At 31.7% G+C, this 23,390-nt stretch overlaps 2 protein-coding genes across 2 annotated transcripts; one reads left to right on the forward strand and one right to left on the reverse strand.

Annotated features, from left to right (window-relative positions):
- Positions 1-9,688: 9,688 nt before the first annotated feature.
- LOC100798196 (protein UNIFOLIATA) lies at positions 9,689-12,647 on the forward strand. Its single transcript, XM_003526870.5, has 3 exons — positions 9,689-10,167; positions 10,666-11,054; positions 12,024-12,647. The coding sequence occupies exons 1-3, from the start codon at positions 9,690-9,692 to the stop codon at positions 12,384-12,386; spliced, it is 1,230 nt and encodes a 409-aa protein (XP_003526918.3). The 5' UTR covers position 9,689; the 3' UTR covers positions 12,387-12,647.
- Positions 12,648-20,615: 7,968 nt separating this feature from the next.
- On the reverse strand, positions 20,616-23,286 carry LOC100787091 (ethylene-responsive transcription factor ERF114). Its single transcript, XM_003528041.5, has 2 exons — positions 22,729-23,286; positions 20,616-21,407 (listed from the first exon to the last, which is right to left on the reverse strand). The coding sequence occupies exons 1-2, from the start codon at positions 22,964-22,966 to the stop codon at positions 20,836-20,838; spliced, it is 810 nt and encodes a 269-aa protein (XP_003528089.1). The 5' UTR covers positions 22,967-23,286; the 3' UTR covers positions 20,616-20,835.
- Positions 23,287-23,390: the final 104 nt, after the last annotated feature.

Genomic DNA, 23,390 nt, shown 5'->3' on the forward strand with positions numbered 1-23,390 from the left:
TCATCATAAAAGAATGAAAAGAGGTTTAAATCCGTAACATGTCAAACATGAGATCCAATTTTGATTAATTCGAATGACTCCTTAAATTCTATACATACATACACACATTACCCTGTCTTCGTATCTGTTAAATGCATAAATAAAAATTAATAGAAAGATAAATGTGAAATTACATAAAAAATTGAATAAAATAAACAATAAACCACGAGTTAATACTTAAAAAAAGTATAAAAGATGAAAAACATATCCTAATGAATTACAAACTATTTACTAATTCACTTATAGTGTATATTATTCAAAATTAGTAATTTACTAAAATATTATCTTTAAAAATTAACTTAAAATTTATCAAGTGTGTGATTTAACGATGTAAAGTTGTTTAACTTAATAAGATATTTTGAGTTCAAATAATGTGCATTCAAAAGAATCTTTTTTTATCCATAATAATCTTATACATTTCAAATAAGATTGACTTTAAAGAAAAATGAAAAATATAAAAAAGAAGAAAAATTCCAAAACAGCAACATTCCAAAAAAATTAAACTAGGGTTAAGGGATTCCCCTAACATGAAAGCTAAGCAAACGCTTCAACATAGCTGGAGCATGCTCAAAACTCATAACATCAGAGTCCATATCACAAGCTAAATTTGCAAGAGCATTCGGGTACTGGTTTGCTTCCCTGTAGACATGCATGATAGTGACAGATCCCATCACCAAAATCATTCTGCAAATGGCTTGGACAAGCTGCAGGCCAGAGGCACACCCCAACAATGTCTCCTTGATACATTGCACAACGACCATTGAATCAATTTGCTAATATAGTCTATATTATTCAAAATTAGTAATAAATATTATCTTTGAAAATTAACTTAATAACTAGCAAATATGAAGATCAACTGACGTAATATGTATTTACTTTGGCGTTGAAAATTGATTTTGCGTCTATCATTGATTTTGAATGTATTTTAACATATTTCATTTCGTGATTAAATAAGAATTTAAAATTAATTTTTGGTTAAAACAATTTTGAGTAATTTATAAGTTAAATTCAAAATTTTATATTAAATTTTACTCCTAATTATAATAACACATCCAAATATAAATCATCTTACTTCAAAATCAATTTTATAAAATTAATTTCTTTCAAAAATTAATTTTATCAACGTCTTCCAAATATATAAGTAGAGTTATTTTAACTTAATTAGATATCTCAAATTTAAATTCTAACTGAGTTAAATATTAATTTCTTTCCACAATAATTCTTTCTAATTTAAATAACACTATCTTTAATATAAAAAAAACATGTGATTTAAAAAATAATAATTAATAACTGATTAAAATACAAAATAATTCAAACATATTAAATAACTAATACATATTTTTCGAACTTCCGGATTCTGCAGTCACTGGCATTTGAATAAAGAGCCTGTAAGACAGTGGTGACTGGTGAGATGAGATGAGTGACACTATGAAGACCTCAGCCAACCTTTATTAATTAATAATAATATGTATGGTAGGTCTGTTGGTAAGGTATGGGTTGGAGTTGGAGTGGGAAATATTGGTCTTTGAAAGTACAGAAATGAATCAGGCTTTTTTGGCTTTACAGAGCTTTAGGCCAACTGTTACAACCTGACGGTTTCTGTACTTTGCCTGAATCACTGTTTCACGTTGCCAAGGAATAGTAGTGTTGCATATTTAATTACTTAAATCCTTCTCTATAACTATCATTGTTTCCCATTAATGATTTTACTGTGCATTGACGTCCTTTGTTGTCTGTTTCCTTAACGAGTGAGTCTTCCTGCTTTGTAAAAAGCTAAATACCTCAGTGAGATTTTCTGTGTGATTCTGTAACAGTAACCGAATCACTCATGAAATGAATGCTTTGCTAAGCAAACCCACTTTTCTCCATTCAGTTCACTTCATTGCCTTGGTCACTCCACGTACTTTTTAAGGGAACTCAATTCAGCCATATCTTTTTATTTGGTAAGGAAAAATCTAAGAGGAGGAGGAGGAGGTTGTGTTTAGGAAAAATCTCTAAATTTGAGCAAGATATATTTTATCCTTTTTGCACAAAATAAGTGCATTTTTTTATATTCACTGGTATTCAACACGTAACTATCCGTAGATTTCATGATCCATTCCCAAGATTTTTCATAATCGAACAATTATTAATGTTGCTGTTTAATATTTTCCTGAACCATGATCTAGTCACCGGATGTTTCATGATTCAACAATTATAAGAGCATATTTGATTTGTAGTTATAAAATTATGTTTGAGGTAAAATAATTGATGGTGTCTAAGGTGGACCAATATTTTTATTGGTTCACCATGTATTATTTTTAAAAATCTTTAAATTAATTTAAAACTCACATTCTTTTCATACATCCTTCATATCATAATTCTATTTTCTTTAGTTTTTTATCCTTTCTGACAACTCTTTCATTGTTACCCATTACCAATTATTGTCTACCACCGTCATTTCCTTCCTATCACCACTCGTCACCGCCACAAATGTTATTATCACCCACCAAACCTCCTTCACTCCCCTCTATCCTTTCCTCTCCCAATCCTTTTCCCATTTCAACAAATAAGAAATTTGAACATAACAAGAAACCCAAATTTGTATTAACATGCAATACATTAAAAACTCAAATCTAAAACACAAGCTCAACACAACAAAACTTCAAATCACAAAATCGGTTTATGAAAGAAATGATGTTCAACATAACAAAAACTCATATATGAATCAATGCACGACAAACAAACATCGATTGAACCAAAAATGCTCCAAATGTTCAAATCTAAATCGTACACTTCTTAAAAATTGAAATACTACAGGCGAGAGGGTAGACAAAGTGGATTCATAGTCGCGGGCAGGTTAAAGTGTGGCAACAAGAACCTTATAGGTGACATGCATGGTATTGTCGACTTTGGTTGCAGATCTCACAGATCGCCATGCACTGGTGCGATCTTGTTGACGCGCAACTGCCGCATTCGCCCTTTAGGGAAGTGGACGTGCATGCCAGTGAGCAGTGTCTCTAGTGGGTGCTCCGACCATGTAACAAAGGCTTCAAGATTTCAAAACTCAAATTCTGGAGGAGGAAATGGGATTTAGGGAAGAAGGGAGAGAGGAGAGTGGAAGAGGATTGGTGGATGATAGTTGTAACATTCCTGATTATCGACTTCTTGGCGACTCACACATTACGATACTTCACACGGTGAGATTTCATACAACTTCCTTATTGGTCAGAATCCTCCACCAGTCAGAATCCTTCATATGTAGCTCTTTTCAAGATATTGACAATATGATTTGAGTGCTTTCAGGATCAATGACTATCCCCACAAACTAACACGAGACTTTTCAGCGTATTTTGTCCTTACTCGCGCTTTTTTGAAAATTTCATAAAAGGCCACTCATCCTATAATTGCTCCAAGACAAGTATATTTAATTGTGAAGTTCTTAAGCAATGAACTACCCAAAAAGTAGATGCATCTTGTTGATATAAGTAATATCAATTAATTTTCTTTAAGTCGTCATCAATTGTACAGTCTCAAACTTGCATAACTTTTGAATCTCTTTTTCTGATATGATTTGTCGAGGTGTTACAATGACAACATTTGTGACGATGGTGGTTGGTGACTAAGGGTTGATGGCAGTGGAGGAGTCATTGGAGAGGGAGGGATACTTTTTTTTTTTTTTTATGGATAGAGAGACTAAAGAGAATAAAGTTATGGTGTGAAAAGTGTATGATAAGAATATGCACCTTAGATTAATTTAAGAACTCTTAAAAAATGATGGATGATGGACCACTTAAGATTTGGTCCACCCTAGACTCCATCAAAGTAATTTTATCAATTGATCAAAATTCTTATTTTTAAACCAAACATGCACATAATAAATTAATACGATTAGGATGAGGAAAAAAAATAAAGAGAGAAAGGAGTAAGAAAAGAAACTAAATAAAAATATGTATTGTTTAGAATTTAGATTGGTAGAAATAAAAAATAAAAGAAATTTCTTAATTTATAAAATAATGAATAATTTTTTATAAACATAATTTTATATTTATAAATATTTTAATATTTCTTTTACGATATTTTTTGGTGTGAAAAGATGCCATTAATTTTAATCTTGAGAAAATTTATTTATTTTTTAGTCAAAAAAGAAGATTTATTTATTTTATTATTTAAAAATAAAAATAACATAAAAAATGTAATAAACATGCATTATTAATGTAATTTTTTATATCATTAACGAATCAAAATTATCTTTAATATTCTTATAATTTTTAAAATAATTATTATAAAAATTAATAAATTTACTAGAGAAAATAGTTTGGTTTTGAAATTAAGTGTAAAAAATACTATTTATTCATGTATTAAATATCATTTCTAAACAAAAAGTTGTATGCACTATGCTGGCTTCTTGCTGTTTAGTATTTGTATCTGATTACATTACATTGCCAAAGGATAAAATATGGAAACATGGGCAAAGGGTAAAATAGAGAAATGAAACCTTTTCTCTTGCTTTGTATAGTCTGTTGACCTTGTTCCGCCGATGCCCGAGGGACGCAATATTTCTTGGTGGCCTCAATGTTAATTTCCACATTTTTTTCTTTTTGCATTTTCACTAAATTAAACAGCGTAAAATTTATATATATATATATATATATATATATATATATATATATATATATATATATATATATATATATTAATGTTTAATCAAAGGCATATAAATAATTTAGCTTAAATTAATTAAATATTTTTTTTCATAAAGTTACATCTCTCAACTGTTTTTGAATGCTTATTCAAGCAAGATGTTTTGTCATATTTGATATTCAATAAGAGTTGAATACAATGTTTTTTCTATTATCCATCCATAATAAAGTTGTTGGTTGGTAATAACTTGTAATATCTAATAATAGATCTAAAATGGTATCCTAGTTATTTTTTTTGGATTCCGTATTGTCATATTATTTTTAAGATTTTTTTTTCTTTTTATTCTATTAGTAAATTTTATTTTTAATTGAATCATTTTTAATTATAAAAAAATTAATCCAAAAAATAAAATTTATTAATAATTAAAATTTTGTTTGTAGGTATGCAACAAAGCCGAGATGAGTACCACGAGAAACGCCAATGTTTGGAATCTTTTTGGAAATATGATTGTAATCAACATCAACGTTACCATTGTATGTATTTTATTCATCTTCAACAATCATATTGTGTAATATAATGCATGCCAACATTATATTTTTCATGGTACCCGTTTGCCAATTACATAATGGACCACATATTGTTGAAATCAAGATTTGAGCACACCAAATGTTTTTTTTCATATCCTTTCTTGCCCCTTCTTGACATTTTACAAATAACTTCTCTTTCTCTCCTTGTGGCATCGAAATGGTCTTCACAAATGTGGTTCAATCAGGATAAATGCAAGATAGTACCCCATATTATATGGGTTCCATTAATTGTAAATTGCACCGGAGGAGTTTGGCCTTGCAAAATGTCATTAAATATATACAGGTGATTGGTTTAACAAATTAATGTCATTGTTTGAACCTGCAACTCTAAAATATGCATGTCAAATCCACAAGTCTTATGACGTGATGACTTCAAGTATTACTGTGGGTTTTCGATGATCACCTTCACAATATTGGTCATGCCATGCAATTGAACAATTTTTCCATTCTCAATGCATACAATTAATAGAACCCAACATATATGAAAATCCACGTGTCTCTCCAAATTTTAGTAGGCGATTGATGTTGTTGGTGTTAGACCTTCTCAGATATTTTTCTCCAAATATTTGGTTCACACTCCTTTTTGAGATCTTCCTTCCAAATAACATATGCATTAATCATCACATCATTCTTTGTGTAACTGCTCTTATTCAAAGCAATAGTTTGCTTGTAACAACCATTGAACTTTTGAATGACATTGTGAATTTTTGGTCATTGGGATTTCAGTTGAGTGTTGGATCTTTCACTTAGATTGCTAGAAAATGTGTTGTATTATCTACAACCCTTTTCCAAAATGCATCTAATTTTTTACCATCACTGACAATTGAATTGAGTGAAACATTAAATCACGAACTAATGAGAAGTTTATCCTCTTTAATTGAAAAGAATACTCGTAGGCCATTTTCTTCTCTGAAGAACTCCGTCCTCCTTCCTCTATTGTAATATTTTCTAACCCAATTTGGGTAGAAAATTGTATATCAACTTTTTCATTTGAAGGAGTTTGTGCATGACTAGAACTATTGGAAGACTTATGGAACGTGGTGAAGGTGTTTTGTGGTATTGAAGGAAATGTTTGAGAACTTTAAAAATTTTAATAGAAAGAGATTGATTATAAGTTACTAGTGGCGGCGATGGTGGTAGTGACAAGTAAGGAATGAAATGAGGTAGAATTTGAGAATTTTTGTTGATTGAGGGAGGTGGTAATAACAACATAGGAAACAACAAAGGAGGATGTTGCGAATTTTCGTTCGAAAGAGTTTGTTGATAATTTTGCAACAAATTCATATAAGTTTACCAATTAAACTGATTTGGGGTCATTATGTAAGTAGCAAAGAGAATGAAAATGAAAATTGGTGTGAAAAAAATTGGGACCAATGACTTAATTTATAAGAGATGAGAAGTTTAATTTTATAATATTTTTAAAACAAAATTAAATGCAACAATTAATTTTTTTTATAGCTACTAGGTAGGAAACGGTCTTCTGTATATATATATATAAAAAAAGGTATGAAACAGTCATTTTAAAAGAAGAAGAAGATGTGCAACAACCATTTTTAAAAGAAAATTGATGTGCAAGGATCAATTTTTTTTAAAAAAATTGGATCCCTAAACCCTATCCTCCTCCCCATTTTCCTTCTAAGCTGTGCCCCCCACACTACTCCTCCTTCCCCTTTCTGTTTTCTCTCATGCTCCCCCGCCCTCCGCCACGCCACACAACCTTTCCTCCCTCCCTTTCGTGAACCCCACCACCACCATCTGCTTCCTCTGTGAACCAAACCCCCACCCTCTCCTCCCTCCAACGTAATCCCTCACACTCTCCTCCCTCCCCTTTGCGACCACCATCTTAGTTCTCATCAACAATATGCAATAATGGATCTTAAGAAAATCAAATATTGAAACTAAGGTCTCCTTCTAAGAATCTAAGAATAGTGTTGGAGATACTATGAGTCATTCACCCTACTGGGCCTTACGGACTTCGATATTTTTCAGCTACCATCCTACGCTACGCCTATTACATGTGAACTACTAATATATCTTAGTTTGAGTAATTCTTAGTTTCGCCGTATAAGCTACATAACTGCTTGAGACAAATACATCTTTACACAATTTTTGTTTAGTGTTGATATTTCAATATTTCTCCACCCTGTTTTGGGGTAAATTGGGATGAAAAAAAGGGAAAATATAGAGAAAAAAGTGACAGATAAGTGATGGAAAAAATAGATAGAAATAAGATAGAAAGTGATATATATCCCCCCTTCCCCTCTTCTTTTTTACGGTATACTCCCTTCTTAAGCATTAAATTTCTACACTTCAAAATAGATTGATTTGTAATTATCAATTAAAGGATATATCTTTCTTTTTTTACTGCATTAAAGGATATATTTTCTGAGTGTAAAAAAAAATAATCTGAGTATAAATTATTTTTCATTTTATTACTTAAAATGAAAGTGATATTAGACTAATCCGATAAAAATAATGAACAAGTAATGGTGTACAATGAAACTATTTTTCAATCAACCTCTATCTCCCTGGAGTACAAGGATCACCTGCAGTTGATAAATGAACTTTCTGCTCCTGCAGCTGCATCAACCCAATGCAAAAATCGTGTACATAGTTTTGTTTCATGAAATATTTTCCAGCTAAAAATTCTGCGTGTGCAGTTGTTGCAATCACAAATGAATAATATTTTTTTATAGAAAAAAATCAATGTAAGAATGGTGCCTTATAAGTTGCAATTTATACGAGACTTTCATTCATCTTGCTGGATATACAGGAATTTAAACTTACAGAATGTCAAATCCTATATTTCTTTACTCTACTAATTCCTTGAAGCTTAAAGAATATGTCCTAATCTTGTTAAACCTGTGTAAACATCAAACATCTCACTTCAACCGGAAAGTTAACTCATGAAATATAGATTTGGAAAGACACTAATTTAGATAAAAAGATATCTTTGAATAAAAAGTAAATATGGGGAAAATTAATTTAAAGTCATTGGCCAAATATTTCTGTAAAATTAGCTTTTCAAAATTATCACAGTTAAAAAAGTTACCCTAATAATTATTGTAGTATTTCAATTAACGAAAAAATGTTCTAAATAGTAATCTTATCCAGAGTTAAGATTTTCTTTTTCTTTTCTACAATTTGGCACACTTATAAAATGAATACAGGAAAGTAAAAGTGAAATGATTTTTTGATGGATTAGTAGGAGATGAGTTAAAAGATATCTTTTGGGGTTGTCTTTAGAATGAAAGTGACATGAAAAGAAGATATGTTGCGTTGGAAAGTCTTGAGAGAACTATTTCACGGGAATGTCTAGCAGATAAAATTTGATTACAGACGAGACAACGCGAGAGAATAAGAGTCGCTAGGATCAATAAATTCCTGTGGGATTGGTTGGGACATGAACAAAGTAAACGCCTTCCCAAGACAAATCCATCGGAGACATTTCACGTAGTAGCTCTAAACTTCTACTATTTGGTTCATAATCGTAACACCCGCCACCTCAAAAACACAACGTGAACGACAATTAGGACAAAAGTTAACCTAGGCAATTAGCACGTAAGAAGAGGGTTGGTTGTCCGAATTTTCATGCACGCCTTTGCCAGTTTGCCTTTCCCAACATTCAAATCAGGCCATCATAATCACTTAGCTAAGCCAACCCAAAATGGCCATTCTCACGGTTGTTTAAGTAAAACTGTAAGACTGTGAGGACCACCCTAATTAAGTATACACCATCACATATATGAGCAAACAATTGACCAAACCAAAAAACAACAGTCAAATCAAAGGTCAAACCTCATCTTCTCAATACATGAAATACTATAACATGATTCTAAATCAAAAACATTATTAAGTTAACAACTAAATATATAAATTAACTGGTGTAAGATTTATCTTAATTTAATTAATAATCTTAAGTTAAAATCTTTAACATTTAGATGTGTTTTTTTTTACTGTTAACATGTAAATGTGTTAAATGTTCAAATATAAAATTGTATTGTTGATAATGATATTATTGACTCAAACACAATTACAACTGGTTTACCTCAATACTAATTGATTATGTGTGTCTGTAAAAATTAACTAACACCATATATATGTAAAAGGAGTGTAAAATAGTGGTAATTTCTCTAGTTTGTTTGGGGGCATACCAGTTTCAAAGTAACGAAATGGGAACTAACGCGGAAGAGTTTCAAGAAAGATCTCACTGAGACGCAAAAGGAAGTAAGGAACCCCAACCCCAACCAGTCTCGGGAAAAACACCCATCCCGGAATCAAATCAGAATGAAACAAAAAAGGGCATTTCCGGAAATTAACCCCTCTCTCTGCACAGGAAATTAACCCCCTCTCTCTCTCTCTCTCGCCACCTTTATGCCTTTATCTCCACCCAAACAGTACCACACACACGCACCTTGCACTCCTCACTTTCCAACCCTCATGGATCCAGACGCATTCACCGCCAGCCTATTCAAGTGGGACCCACGCACCGTCCTCCCGCCCGCGCCCCCCCCGCCGCCCCCGCGACCTCCCCTCCTCGAATACGCGGTCGCTCCGCCGCCAGTGACCCCGTCGTTCCATCCCTCGAGGGCGGCGGCGCCGCGCGAGCTCGGAGGACTGGAGGAGCTCTTTCAGGCTTACGGCATCCGCTACTACACGGCGGCGAAGATCGCCGAGCTCGGGTTCACGGTCAGCACGCTGGTGGACATGAAGGACGAGGAGCTCGACGACATGATGAACAGCCTCTCCCAGATTTTCCGCTGGGACCTCCTCGTCGGCGAACGCTACGGCATCAAAGCCGCCGTCAGAGCCGAACGACGCCGCGTTGAAGATGACGACATCAAGCGCCGCAATAACAACAACAACCTCCTCTCCGCCGACACCACCACCAACGCCCTCGACGCCCTCTCTCAAGAAGGTACCATAGACCATAAACCTATTTTAAACCTAATTAACCTACAGATAACACACTCCTGTGATAATTGTATTATGTGATTTGTTCGATGGTCTATTGATGAAAATTTCTATAGTATTTACCTCTGGATTGTACAATAGTTATTTTTATAATCGTTTGGCTAATTAAAATTACATTTGAAACCTAAAGTTTGAGTAGCTAATTTATTCTACTGTTATATTAAACTACTGTTCTACTATGCTATATCATAAATAAAGTCAGCAGATAATAATAGTACTACTGGCTAATAGGCTGAGCTACAATTTGCTTGTTATTCTGTGAGTACTGTATGGCATGAATGAGATGAGATGAACTTTGTGTTGTGTGTATGTGCAAGAATATCTGTTCGGAAACAACAGTCTCTTAAACATATAGATCTATGTGTATGAAGAATTAGTCTTTGACTCTCGGTCGTCGAGAATAAATGTGTGAATATAATATATGATATAATGTATATTGTAGGCTTGTCGGAGGAGCCGGTGATGCAACGAGAGAAGGAGGCGGTGGGGAGCGGGGGAGGGAGCACGTGGGAGGTGGTGGTGGCGGCGGAGGAGAGGAGGAAGCAGCAGAGGAGACGGAGGACGAGGATGAAGACGAATAATCTTCATCACGAAGACAACGAGGAGCTTGAGGATGATGAAGGAGAACAGAATGACGAAGGAAACATTAACACTGGTGGGGGTTGTGAGAGGCAAAGGGAGCATCCTTTCATCGTGACAGAGCCTGGGGAAGTTGCACGTGGAAAGAAGAACGGTTTGGACTATCTGTTTCATCTCTACGAGCAATGCCGTGAGTTCTTGATGCAGGTTCAGGCCATTGCCAAGGACCGCGGTGAAAAATGCCCCACCAAGGTATATTCATTCATTATTCTTCTTTGAGTTCTTTCCATATACCATAACCTAACCCTCTTCCTTATTGTTTTTGTTAATTTGTCTCCTTTTCTCAGTCGTGCCTTTCTTCTTTCTGATCACTCTGACTCTGTCACTCACTTGTGTTGTTGTGTAGTTCCCTTCATGAACCGTTTGAATAATTTTGTGTGTCTTGCTGCCACCGTGATAAAAATTGTCACGTTCCACGGAACACGTGACAAGTCAGGAACTCTCGTGAGGGGTCCATTTTTCTGTCCGTACGAGTGAAGTGAATTATCCAGTTACAACTCTTAGCTCCTAAACCTAGCACATCCACCCGCAAGTCAAAGTCATGCATGTGCCCCATTTCCCCCCTTCCACCCACTGGTTCCTCGCATGCCCTCATAAGAATCCCATTCGACGCGTATCTATGCTTTGTGATTCTGTTAATTTCATGTGCGTGTGGGTGGGGTACGGTTCTTATTATTATATTACTATTGCTGTCACATAACTTACGTGTCATCCGTATTATTCTTGTTAAAATTAGTCAAGCAAAATATGTTCCACTGGCTGCCAAATATAACCGACATGGTGTGGTTAATAGCAGTACTTGAAATGGCTTATTGTTCCGGCATCAAGTCTATTAGGTTCTCCAGATTCAAGGTATTGTTTCACTGTCACGATTTTTCCCCCCTTGTAAAAGGCATCTCAGGCTTTGAGAGGAGAGAATAAGATAGGATGTTAATAAACAATTCTTGAATTCGATTCTTGAGTGATTTAAGACTTTATAACTATCCGAATACTAACCATAATCATGTCTTTTAAATTCTAGTGATGTACATCACTTGTAAATATCTCAAAATATAACACATCAATTAATTCTGATTAGACGACAACATTGAAGTTTTGTAGTTATTGATAATTTTTCATACCAAGATGGTATATATACCAAACTAGAATGTGGGAGTGCAGGTGACAAATCAGGTGTTTAGGTACGCGAAGAAGGCTGGGGCAAGCTACATCAACAAGCCAAAGATGCGACACTACGTGCACTGCTATGCCTTACACTGTCTGGACGAGGAGGTCTCAAACGAGCTTCGAAGGGCGTTCAAGGAGAGAGGGGAGAACGTTGGAGCGTGGAGGCAAGCATGTTACAAGCCCCTTGTGGCCATTGCCGCGCGTCAAGGTTGGGACATTGACGCCATATTCAATGCTCATCCTCGTCTTTCCATTTGGTATGTTCCCACGAAGCTTCGTCAGCTTTGTCACGCTGAGAGAAACAGTGCCGCAGCTTCAAGCTCCGTGTCTGCTGGCAGTGCTCACCTTCCCTTCTAAATCCACATGCATCATGCAATGCATATGTAGTGATCATGTAATCGTTTAGTAATTGCGATAGTTACTAGTTAGTAATAGATGTGTAGAACCTTGCTAGCTCCCGGGCCACGTTATGAAATGAAGGACATATATATAGCAATGGAGGGACTTTAATTAGATTAAGTATCTTTCATAAATTACTTGCTTTTGTACTTCTTTGGTAGCAATGGAATGGAAGGACATGTATATAGCAAGGGATATTCTCTTTGGTGGCACTAACCACTCCGGATTATTGTCTCTCCCGATTAATTAGTGATACTATAACCACTAATTTAAACCCTTTTGAAAATAATGTATTTATTCAATTATAATTTACGGCAATTAGTTCATTAAACAATAATAATAAATTAAATAAAAGAATTAATAATAATCGCTTAGTAAAAACCACACGCATCATCAAACCATCTGTCAAACATAATGCTAAATAAGTTATGATATTTGAAAATTCTATTATTTTTAACATTTTATCAACATTTTTTATTTTTTTTATTTCTCTCCTTTATGTATAGCATCATATAACTTATCATACTTATATTTTTCAATCTTTTTTTCTTCTCTATCTAGTGTTAACTAGCATTGGTGGTGTTTAATCATGTTTTTAATCCTAATATATTAATGGAAAATGTTTGATAGACATTGAATGAGTTGTCTAAAACACCTAAAAAGAGAAAAAAAAAATACAAATGATGTGACAAAAAAAGAAAAAAATATTGATTATGTGTTTAAAATAAAAAAATGATTTATGTATCATTATTCTATACTATTTACATATACAAGCTACTTACATATACAAGCTACTTACTTGACTATTAATTAAAAAAGCCCAAGTATATATTCTCACGTGATTTTTGTTTTGAAATTGTTAAATGAAAAATAATGACTTTTTAATGTAGAAAAAATGTGCAATATTAAAAAAAAAAAAACTGAATTTTCAATTTTAAATGCATTTTTACATTTCTTCTTTGTTTAAATCATAACTTAGACTCTTGTAATGTGATTGAGATGATTTCGGTATCTATGGAAATCTTAAACAAAGATTTACACTTCTCATACGGAGACTTTGATCATCATATTCAACATGGATCATAGAAGAAATTCAGCTAAATTTTGAAGTTGATGTTCTATCTAAACTTGACATAGTTGTAATGTTTTGAGCAAATATCCAGTTGTGAAAATCGAATAACATGAGACCGGCCAGCTCAAATTAAAAATCATAACTGATTATGACTTCTCAAGTAAACAAATTAAGCATTTAATCTTTATATAAGATATGCTTGGAAGTAACAATATTGAATTGCTAAAATATTATCGATTTATCAAGTTTGCATCAAGCTATAAATATGCCATGGACTTCAACAACAAGTTATTATTTTAAAAACCAAAGCAATTAATACATATTAAAATGTGAATTTAATCACCTTTCACAAGTTACATTCACTACACAAGACACATTGTTTTAAATTGAAAGTTCTGAATCATACTTGTCCTTTTAGAATGGAAGTTAACTTCAATTTTTGTCTTAGTAACACAAACTTGATTCTTTCAATTAAGTATGATTAAATGTCAAAGTTCTAAGATTGTTACCCATGCACTCTACAAATGTCTCTCCCATAATTAAAATAATTTTTGGTTAGCCTAAAGTATATTAGCTGGTGATAGTATTGTAATTGTTATCACCCAATAGCATAACCATTGTCATCCTAAACATTGTGGGAGTAAATAATTTTACAACACAAGAAATTAAATGTGTCATTACAAATTTACATGTAGGAAACACAACTTTTGGATATGTGTAACTACCTCTCATGATAAAGATTTCAAAATATTTAATCCAAAAACAGAAAATCATGAGTGAAATTGTTGAATGTCACTAAGACGTATGAATTTCTGGGTCCTATAAAGTGTTGTAAGAAAGATCCAATGGTGTAATCTTCATTATACATCTGACTCAAGGTCAACAAGATATTAGGTCAAGCTATGCTACCAAGAATCTTACTCAAGATACACAGTTTCCACCAAGACACCAACTATTTCTATTTTCTGTACATACACTTGCTTAAGTGTATGAGCATTCAAGACACTCATTGCCCACGTAGATAAAAGGTTCACAAATTTACATTTCCATTTGAATCACTCCTTGTAAACATCTACTTGCACAACTACAAAATGTAGATTTAATATCGCCACATTTGCATTGATTTTTGACAAAACCGATGTTAACAAAAACGTAGTGGCTTAATGATAAATAATTAGACTTTCTTAACATCGGTTTTTAAAAAAACCGATGTTAACGTCGTATGTTATTAACTTATCATTGGTATTACATTATTAACTTATGTTTTATTTGATCATGCAGTATTTTAATGATGTTAGACCATTGGAAGCAGAAAGATTTAAGACACTTCGCATCTAGTAGACACAATATTATCTCAAAGTTAGAAAATCAAACTTAGGATGTTGGGGAACTTTGTAATTTTAGTTTACTAGCTTGTTTTACATTTTTTACAATTGTTTTTTCCTTTTAACATTGAATATTCTTTATTGATAGTTATTAATAAATTATTTATTCATAGTTATCAATTGATTTTTTACAATTGATAGTTTACTAGCTAGCTTTATACTAAAAACTATTTCAAAGCAGAATGCAAATGATATATACTGTGTTGTGTGGTCTAATTTGAAATTTGAAGGTTAATTTTTGGGTTTTTTGTGAAAAGAGACAATGTATATAAAAAAAAAAATCCTAATAACAACATTGGTTTTTTTAAAAAACCAATATTAACATCCAAAAACGTTAATATCGATTTTCTACAAAACTGATGTTAACTTATACGTTAACCTCAGTTTTTGTTAAAAATCGATGTTAACTTCGAAAAACGTTAAGTTAACATCATTTTTTGAGTAAAACTGATGTTAACATTTGGAAGTTAATATCGATTTTATATAAAATCGATGTTAACATTGACAGTTAACATCGCTTTTACTAAAATCGATATTAACTGTCAAGACTGTTATGAACATTGATACCTTTTTTTGGTGTAATTCTTATTATATAAAATCGATTATTTAAAAAATCAACGTTGTCAATTTTACGTTAACATTGGTTTTAAAAAATCGATGTTAACGATAATACTTTCAACATTGGTTAATAACCGATGTTAAAAATCATAAATAACCAATGTAAAAAATATATTTTCTAATAGTGTTGTAACAAATTGTGAACTTGAGTCAAACAAGGAATGCATAATTAAATTTCTACATGACAACTTTTTGCTTTACAAGATCCTCATCAAGTCAGGAACAAAGATAGTTTCTTGGTCATAAAAAGGAAAAAAAAGAAGCTTCTCTAAAACATTCCACAAGTTAGAAAATTTCTAAAAATAATACATAAAGCATGATATATGGTGCACTTTGAACATCCGTCACATAAGTTTTCTAAAGACATTTAGAATATAACTTTGGGAGAACTCCTCACCAATTAATATATCTTTATTTAAACTCCACACCTTTCTCTAGCGAGCTTGCCCAATCTATCTACAACTGAAGGTTCAAGGAACTTGTTATAAATATACTATCTATATTTTCCAGGTTTTGATAGAAAAGTAGTATAATTATAAATCGTAGAATTTTAAGTCAAAAGATAAGATACATTTAATGTATAATTGGAATTCAACTTTTACCACTAAAGTTTAAGTTTTTTAAATGTAAAATAGATGATTGTATTTTACTGAATGAAATCTATTTGAATAGATGCATTAAAAATTATTTTTGTTTCAACTTCTAAGAAAACTTATTTATTATAGTTGATGACAATCTTCACTATAAATAGAGAAGAAAATTAGTAGAAAAAATACACATGAAGAGAGAGTGTGTGAAAAGAGAGATTGAGAAACAAAGTCATTTTGTTGAACCTAACATATTTCCTTGAAAATGAAACCTTAATTAGACCGTAGCAGCCTAAACTTCTATCAGGGTGCTTCTCAAATGTAGTTTGATAACGCATTCCTAAGCACATTCTATTCTATTGAATGCTATGACTATGGTTGTGACAAAGACCCTATTAATCTAAACCACTCCACCAAACGCAACAACGTATTATTGACAATTATAAATATATACATAATTAAAGATGTTGTTGAAGTAATAGAAATATATTTGATAAATTATAGATTCATATTTTTAAAAAATAAAAAATCATAATATAATATTACATAAAATAAAATATTTCATATATGCATAAATAATATATATACTATTATAATAATATGATAAGTTATGAATATAATAATAATAATAATAATTATTATTATTATTAGGGAGTAGAATGATAGAGTTTTTATGGTCTTATATAAGTATAGATAAAAAGAAAACACAAAGCTAAAAAGGAAGAGAAAAATATTTTGGAGGGAAAAAATTTCCTATAAGATTAACACTTGGCACTAAGAGGGGTTTGTTTTCGTAGGATATATAGAAGATGTAGATAGTTTTATTTCTTGCATCAGCGTTCTCCAATCATGAGTTTCGAGATGCAAGGTTTGAGGTTTCATTGTGGGAAAAGTATCCGGGAGGAGTGTCCTACTCTAACCTAATTATATTATTGTATCTTTCATTTTTATTATAAACATATATAATTTTTTTTTCAGTTTGCTTCTTGTCATTCAGATCGCCAATTCACTTTAATTGATGTGAATTTTGATAAGGTTAGTTTGATTTTTTTTAATAGGGTGCAATGATCCCAGGCTTTAATTTTGCTTTGCTTTTAAATTTCTTCTAAGTAACGTATTCAAGATTGTATTAGCTTCAAATTCAATTCCATCTTTCCTCTCTCTTTTTTGTCACTTGGATCTGATTCTTCGATTTCCTTTTGTTAATATATACAGTGTCGATTCTATTATTGTGTCGGGGAAGAACGAGGTGGGTCGAGGCCCTCGAGGGTGAAGATCGAATTTAGTTTTAGGAAAATAAAATTAGCGGTTTTTAGCTGTTATAAACTTGAATATTTAGTTAACACTTCACTGAAGCAAATATTTATGGCTGTTTTAATTAAAAAAAATAAAATAAGTTAATTTAATTAGCAATTTTTTTTTTTTTAAAAAAGGAGAAACTGAATTTTCTATTTTTCTTCGCTTACAAGTTACAAGAGGCAAGTGTAAGTAGTGATAAGCAGGTTGAAAATGACCATGAGGAAATTACATTAAATACCGTAAAGTTTGACATTTGAGAAAACAACAGACAATGTCCGACGAATGATGCCCGAAAGGAATTGAAGACGATGTGGAGATGGGCTGAAGACCTAAACAGTTCCAAAGTCAATGACACAGATAAAAGCGTGTTGACTTTCTCTTGCAACTGAAGAAGAGCTGAAAGGAAAAAGAAAAATATTGGTGAGCATGTTTCAGGATATGTTTAGTTCAAGAGACAAACAAAAAATTAAATGGAAAAAAAGTGAAAGAAACAAAAAAAAAAAATTAAACTGCTTCATAGAAAACAAAGTAAATAAATGTATTTATTTTTCTTCATAGATATTTAAGTATCTTGGTTCGCATAATGTCGAGATTTCACTTATAGAACACGTATTGTTAAATGTAAATATACATAATATTGAGATTTGAGAATGGAATAAAGAAACGATACGAGAGATTTATTTAATTCTATTGCTGATACGTAGTAAAGAGTGAAAGTGAAATTCTAGAGGACTTGTTCAACAGTCAACAGTCAGAGTTGAGGCCCAGACAATTATAGTATTTAGCAATCAAATAATCACCATCGAAGTCTTCTTTGCAGCTTCGAGATGGACTTTTTGGTCATCCATTGCCGAATTCAACGACTCCTACTCGAATTAAATTTGACCATACTCATAATTCAACTAGATAGGTTTTGATGTCAATGTTCCTTTGAAGTTGCGTGCAATGTGTGGTAACCTTTTTGATTGTTTTGGGGTGTAGTTGCGAACCAATTTAATCAATTTTGAGCAAATTAATTTGGCAATAAAGCATATTATGCATGACAAATTGACAGCACTATATGTGTGTGTGAACAATTACAATTTCGGCTTCGTGAGTGGTTTGGTTTGTGTTACACAAGCCAAGGGAACCTCAGGAGGTAGCGGTTCAACTTTGCCTTGCCGCCCTGCAACAACCCAATAAAAAGGTTCACACACGCGCGCCTACGCATCACAATTAATTATTAGTAATTTATAAGAAATATTATAATAAACAGTTTCTACATTTTTAAAAAAATATAGATTCCTTTTTCCATTTTAAAAAAACAATATTCCTTTCATATAGATTTTTCTACTTGATTGGATAATTCAGATTAAATAATATAATTAATATTTTTGTTAGCATTAAAATTAATTTTAACTTTCTAATCATATGACTTTTACTATTATTTCTCTTCCATTATGATAATTGTATGAAATATTATATATATGTATATTATAATAACTATCTTTGAGTGAAAGCGTTTTTTAGAAGTGTTTCTTCAACAAGAGGGTTCAACGTTTTTAAGATTTTTTTTCTTAATTAATATCTTATTTCTTTTAATCTATCTTTTTCATCTTTATTTTTACATTAAATTATAATATATTTAATTTTTTTTATCAACAGTTAAAAATAACATTGTATTACAACATAAATTGTTTACCATAAATTTAAAATACAATTTATATGTGCAAAATAATGTATTTATTGCAAACTTCAATTATATACATATATATTTAATAATATTTATTTATTATATATTTTAATTATATAAAATATACATTTATCATGTGCATTGCACGTGTTAAAGTACTAGTTATATATACAATGCAAAAAAATAAACTAGTTATATAAGAAAAGACAAGAGTAATTGATATATGTTTAATACTTTTTTGAACGTTAAAATAAAAACATGAATAGAAACAAAAATTTCTTTCAAAAGTGTAAAGATAAAAAAAAAACATAAGAAATGAGTAGCTAATTTTGAATTAAGAATTCTCATGTTAATTTTGATTAGAGAGAAAACAAACATTAAATATTAATAATAGATATATAGAACCTGTTACTATTTATGTTCCGTTAGGTTAACTTCTATCTTTTTTTCTGTAAAAATAAAATAAAATCAATCTTTCTTTTTCTTTTATAACATGACGTTGTAATAATAATTTCTTGCTAACATGCAAATCTAAATCTGTATTTTTCTTCAAATTTATTTTTCTTGTTATGTATGAGAAAGAAAAATACTATACAAAATAAATACTCCAACATGACACATGCATGCTATGTACTTTATTAACATGTATGTTATCTTTATTAATTATTTAACATGAGATCGATCATCCCACGATCCAATATTCATCGATAAAAAAAGATATTGAAGTGTTTTATTTTATTTTGTGGCAGCATTGAAGTGTTTATTTAAACGACATTAGACGCGTTAGCGCCATCCTTTTTCGCCATCTAGGTTTAGAATTTTACGTTAGTGTTCAAACCTTCTGTTCGAGAGAGTCTGAGTTTCATATATTGATGCTTTAGACACACGTATGTGTACTTTTTTATTTTATTTTTAAGGATAAAAAAAATAATCTCAACTAATTGTTATACCATATACATTCAACCTTTTAATTTAAACAAAAATTAATATAACTCGATTTTATATATGTCTCTTGTTGAGCTTACTAGAATCATATCACGGTCTTATACTATGTAGCTAATAATTTTTTCGTTCCCTTCTATTATTTTTTTACACATACTCTTAATGAGTTTTCTATCTTAGGTCGTACGTGTTTGAATATAAATATATTATAGGAAAAAAAAATATAATGAACTAAACTTATTTCATAAGTTAAAATTAACTTATACATTTTAAATTTTATAAAATAAAATCATTTTAAATTTTTAAATTTTAATTTTAATTTATATATAAACTAATTTTAATTTATAAGAGATTCTTTTTATATGTTGAAAATTTATTCAACTAGAGCCTTATTCACCGGCAACATATTTGAGGAAGATTCTGTATCTTTCGAGAAACACCACTACTATAGAAGCTTAATAAAAAAAAAAATTAATTAATTCATCATTTTAAACTAGTATTTAAACATTTGAAATATTCTTAAAAGTTTAAATAATATATTATTTAGTGAAAGTATATTATATATATATATTATACATACAGACTACGAACCATTCAATGTGTGAGCTCAGATTTCGTGTTCTTTCCTTTTTAATTAAGACAAAGGTATACCAACACCATGCTTTTCCAAATTAAACAAACATTTCATCATTGGCAACACATACAAGAGATTAAAATAACTTAAAAGGTCATGAAAATATAATAACAGCATGCAATGCCGTGACTGACGAAAAACAAAGAAATTTAAACCATGAGTTGCGGAACAAATCAACATCCATATATCGTATCTTGTTCATTGTCCACCCCTCCAATTCCCTGAATGGTCAGAATGAGAAGAAGCTCCAAATTGCATCGAAAATCTCAGCAACTCATCCTGCTGATTCTGAGACAGTGCAGTGGAAGAAGACGATGATGCAGATTGCTGAGAAGAAACAAACATGTTATGTCCCCCATAGAAACGAAGCATATCTTGGTTGTTATTGAAGCTGTTACTCCCACCACCCATGAGTTGTTGTTGTGCATATTGAAAGTGATGACTTGGTGAATAAGTTTCTTGAGTAGTAGCAAAGTGTGGAGTAATAATAGGGTTAGAAGCTTGCTGATCATGACTACTAGTGCTGTGCTGATTTGTGAGGTGGTAACCAAATTCGCTAGCTGTGCCTTGAACCCTTTCAGGGAAATTGAGTTTTGCTTTGCTTCCTTTGAATCTAAGAGCAGCTTCATCATAAGCAAGAGCTGCAGCTTCAGCTGTTTCAAAGGTTCCAAGCCATACCCTCGCTGCTTTCTTCGGATCGCGAATCTCTGCAGCCCACTTTCCCCATGGACGCTGCCTCACTCCTCTGTAGTGTCTTCTTCTTACACTCCCTTCACAATCCCAAGACTTTCATTAATTATATATCCATATAATAATATACAAGGAGATATATAAGATTACTCCAGTAATATAGGAAAAAAAAAGGAGAAAAGAAATCGCACATTCAAATTTTCTATTAACATTTTCTGATAAAAAAAATAATATACAAGGAAATAATTTATTGGTGATTTAATATTTTTTTATTAGTTATTTTAGCTATAACGTTTTCCCCTATTTTCTTCCATCATCTCAAACTTTTTTTCCCTTCTCTTTTTGTGATATATCTTATACAAAAACTTAATGAAAAATGTTAGATCCTATATATGAATACATTAATTGGCTCAAAGATACATGAACGATAATGTGTTATTACGAAACTAAATTTAATTTGCTACTTGATAGCTTCGTCATCAACTTGTATTTCAAGTGGGACCGTTGTATTCTCACCAAGAGAATGATAGATTGTCAGCTTTGGAAACTGTTCTTTTTGGTGAGCAGTAATATTTAAACATCCAACAATTTCAAAACACTTCATTAACATTCACAATTTTTCATTATTTTTCTGTTCTTATCATATTAAAACAACTATTATGTTTAAATTTTTCTCTCTTTATCTGTCTAGGTGTCCTTTAGAGTTGTCCACAGATTATTTTCCTTTTCTCCCAATACTTTTATACCAATTAAATAATTAACAATACTGAAAAATTATATAATTAAATATAATTTCTCAATTCATATATATATAGATATACACACCTTATCGTGGTCAATACCAATTAATATAAGGAGATCCTCTACCTTCTTTTGCGGAAAACACTAGGATATTGTATATAAAAATTAGAATCAAGATTGGAAAAGCATTAGAAAAAGGCAATTCGGTACAGAAAGCTCTAAACATATTCTAAAAAATTAAACTAATGACTTCTAAGCAGCAACCTTAGGACTGCGCTAAAGCTCGCTCTTAAGACTAAAAAAATAATGACATGCTATAAAAACAAAAATTGAAGGGTTGTGCATGAACCTCCAGCGTACGTGCTTCAGTTGTAGGCTTGCAGGGGAAGTTAGTGGTTCTAATTAAGAAAGAAATTAAATTAAAACTCTTTAATGTTGCACTAGCTCAAGGGTACTGGAATATGAAATGTGAACACTTTGAACCAAGAAAAGAGGTTTCAAAGGCACAAAAAGGAATAGTATTGGAAAAGGGACATAATTAAGTACGGAAAACAAATAATAATATCCCAGTCGTAAAAATCAACCCTAGCCTTTAAATCCAATTTGAACGCAATAAATTAAATATGATAGCAAGGATAATGAGTGAAAAACTTATATTACCTTGTTCTTGTTGTGGTGCTTGGGATTGTTCATTATTATTCTGGGTTGAGGTGTTGTTATGTGAAGAAGTTAAAAGGCCTTCATGCTGCTGAAGAGAATCACTATTGGAGCCACCAATGACTTGTGTGAGAGCAGAAACCATGGCTGACATGTCTTGCTGAGACCTTTCAGAATATATTGGGAACAAATCATATTCCTCTTCTCTTTCAGAAGAATGTGATATTGATCTTCCTTCCATGTCTCTAGGATCCACTTCAGAAACTTATTGATATATAGTGTGTGTAAGAGAGAGATATTTACACACACATATATATATCAATTAAATTAATTGATTGTTAACGTGGCCCCTACTGCAAAGTTTTTGAGTGTTATTGGCTATCTTTTGAGTTCTATGTTTCATCATCGGGTTGTGCAACAAAGTGTGGCAAGAATCAAATCAAGATAGTGGATGATACTCGTGTTTAGATCGACCAAACGTAAAGGTTAAAACAAAAAAAACGAACGAAAGAAAGAAAGAGAAAAAATAGATCTGTGAGGAAGAGAATTAGGAGCGGGGAGAGGCTAGGGTTTTGGTTCCATTATTTTTATATGTCTCGTTGCCGTGTTTATCAGTGTGAACCCAAGACAAATGAGAGCACACTGAAACAGAACACTCCAAAATC

Source organism: Glycine max, chromosome 6 (assembly GCF_000004515.6).
Source record: "Glycine max cultivar Williams 82 chromosome 6, Glycine_max_v4.0, whole genome shotgun sequence".
Classification (NCBI taxonomy): domain Eukaryota; kingdom Viridiplantae; phylum Streptophyta; class Magnoliopsida; order Fabales; family Fabaceae; genus Glycine; species Glycine max.

Bases quoted from the DNA above. Each gene is read 5' to 3' on its own strand.
- LOC100798196 (XM_003526870.5), top strand. From the start codon at position 9,690: ATGGATCCAGACGCATTCACCGCCAGCCTATTCAAGTGGGACCCACGC. The intron at 10,168-10,665 runs GTACCATAGACC...TGTATATTGTAG, and splicing joins CGACGCCCTCTCTCAAGAAG to GCTTGTCGGAGGAGCCGGTG. The intron at 11,055-12,023 runs GTATATTCATTC...GTGGGAGTGCAG, and splicing joins GTGAAAAATGCCCCACCAAG to GTGACAAATCAGGTGTTTAG.
- LOC100787091 (XM_003528041.5), bottom strand. From the start codon at position 22,966: ATGGAAGGAAGATCAATATCACATTCTTCTGAAAGAGAAGAGGAATAT. The intron at 21,408-22,728 runs GTAATATAAGTT...GGGATTGTGAAG, and splicing joins AGCACCACAACAAGAACAAG to GGAGTGTAAGAAGAAGACAC.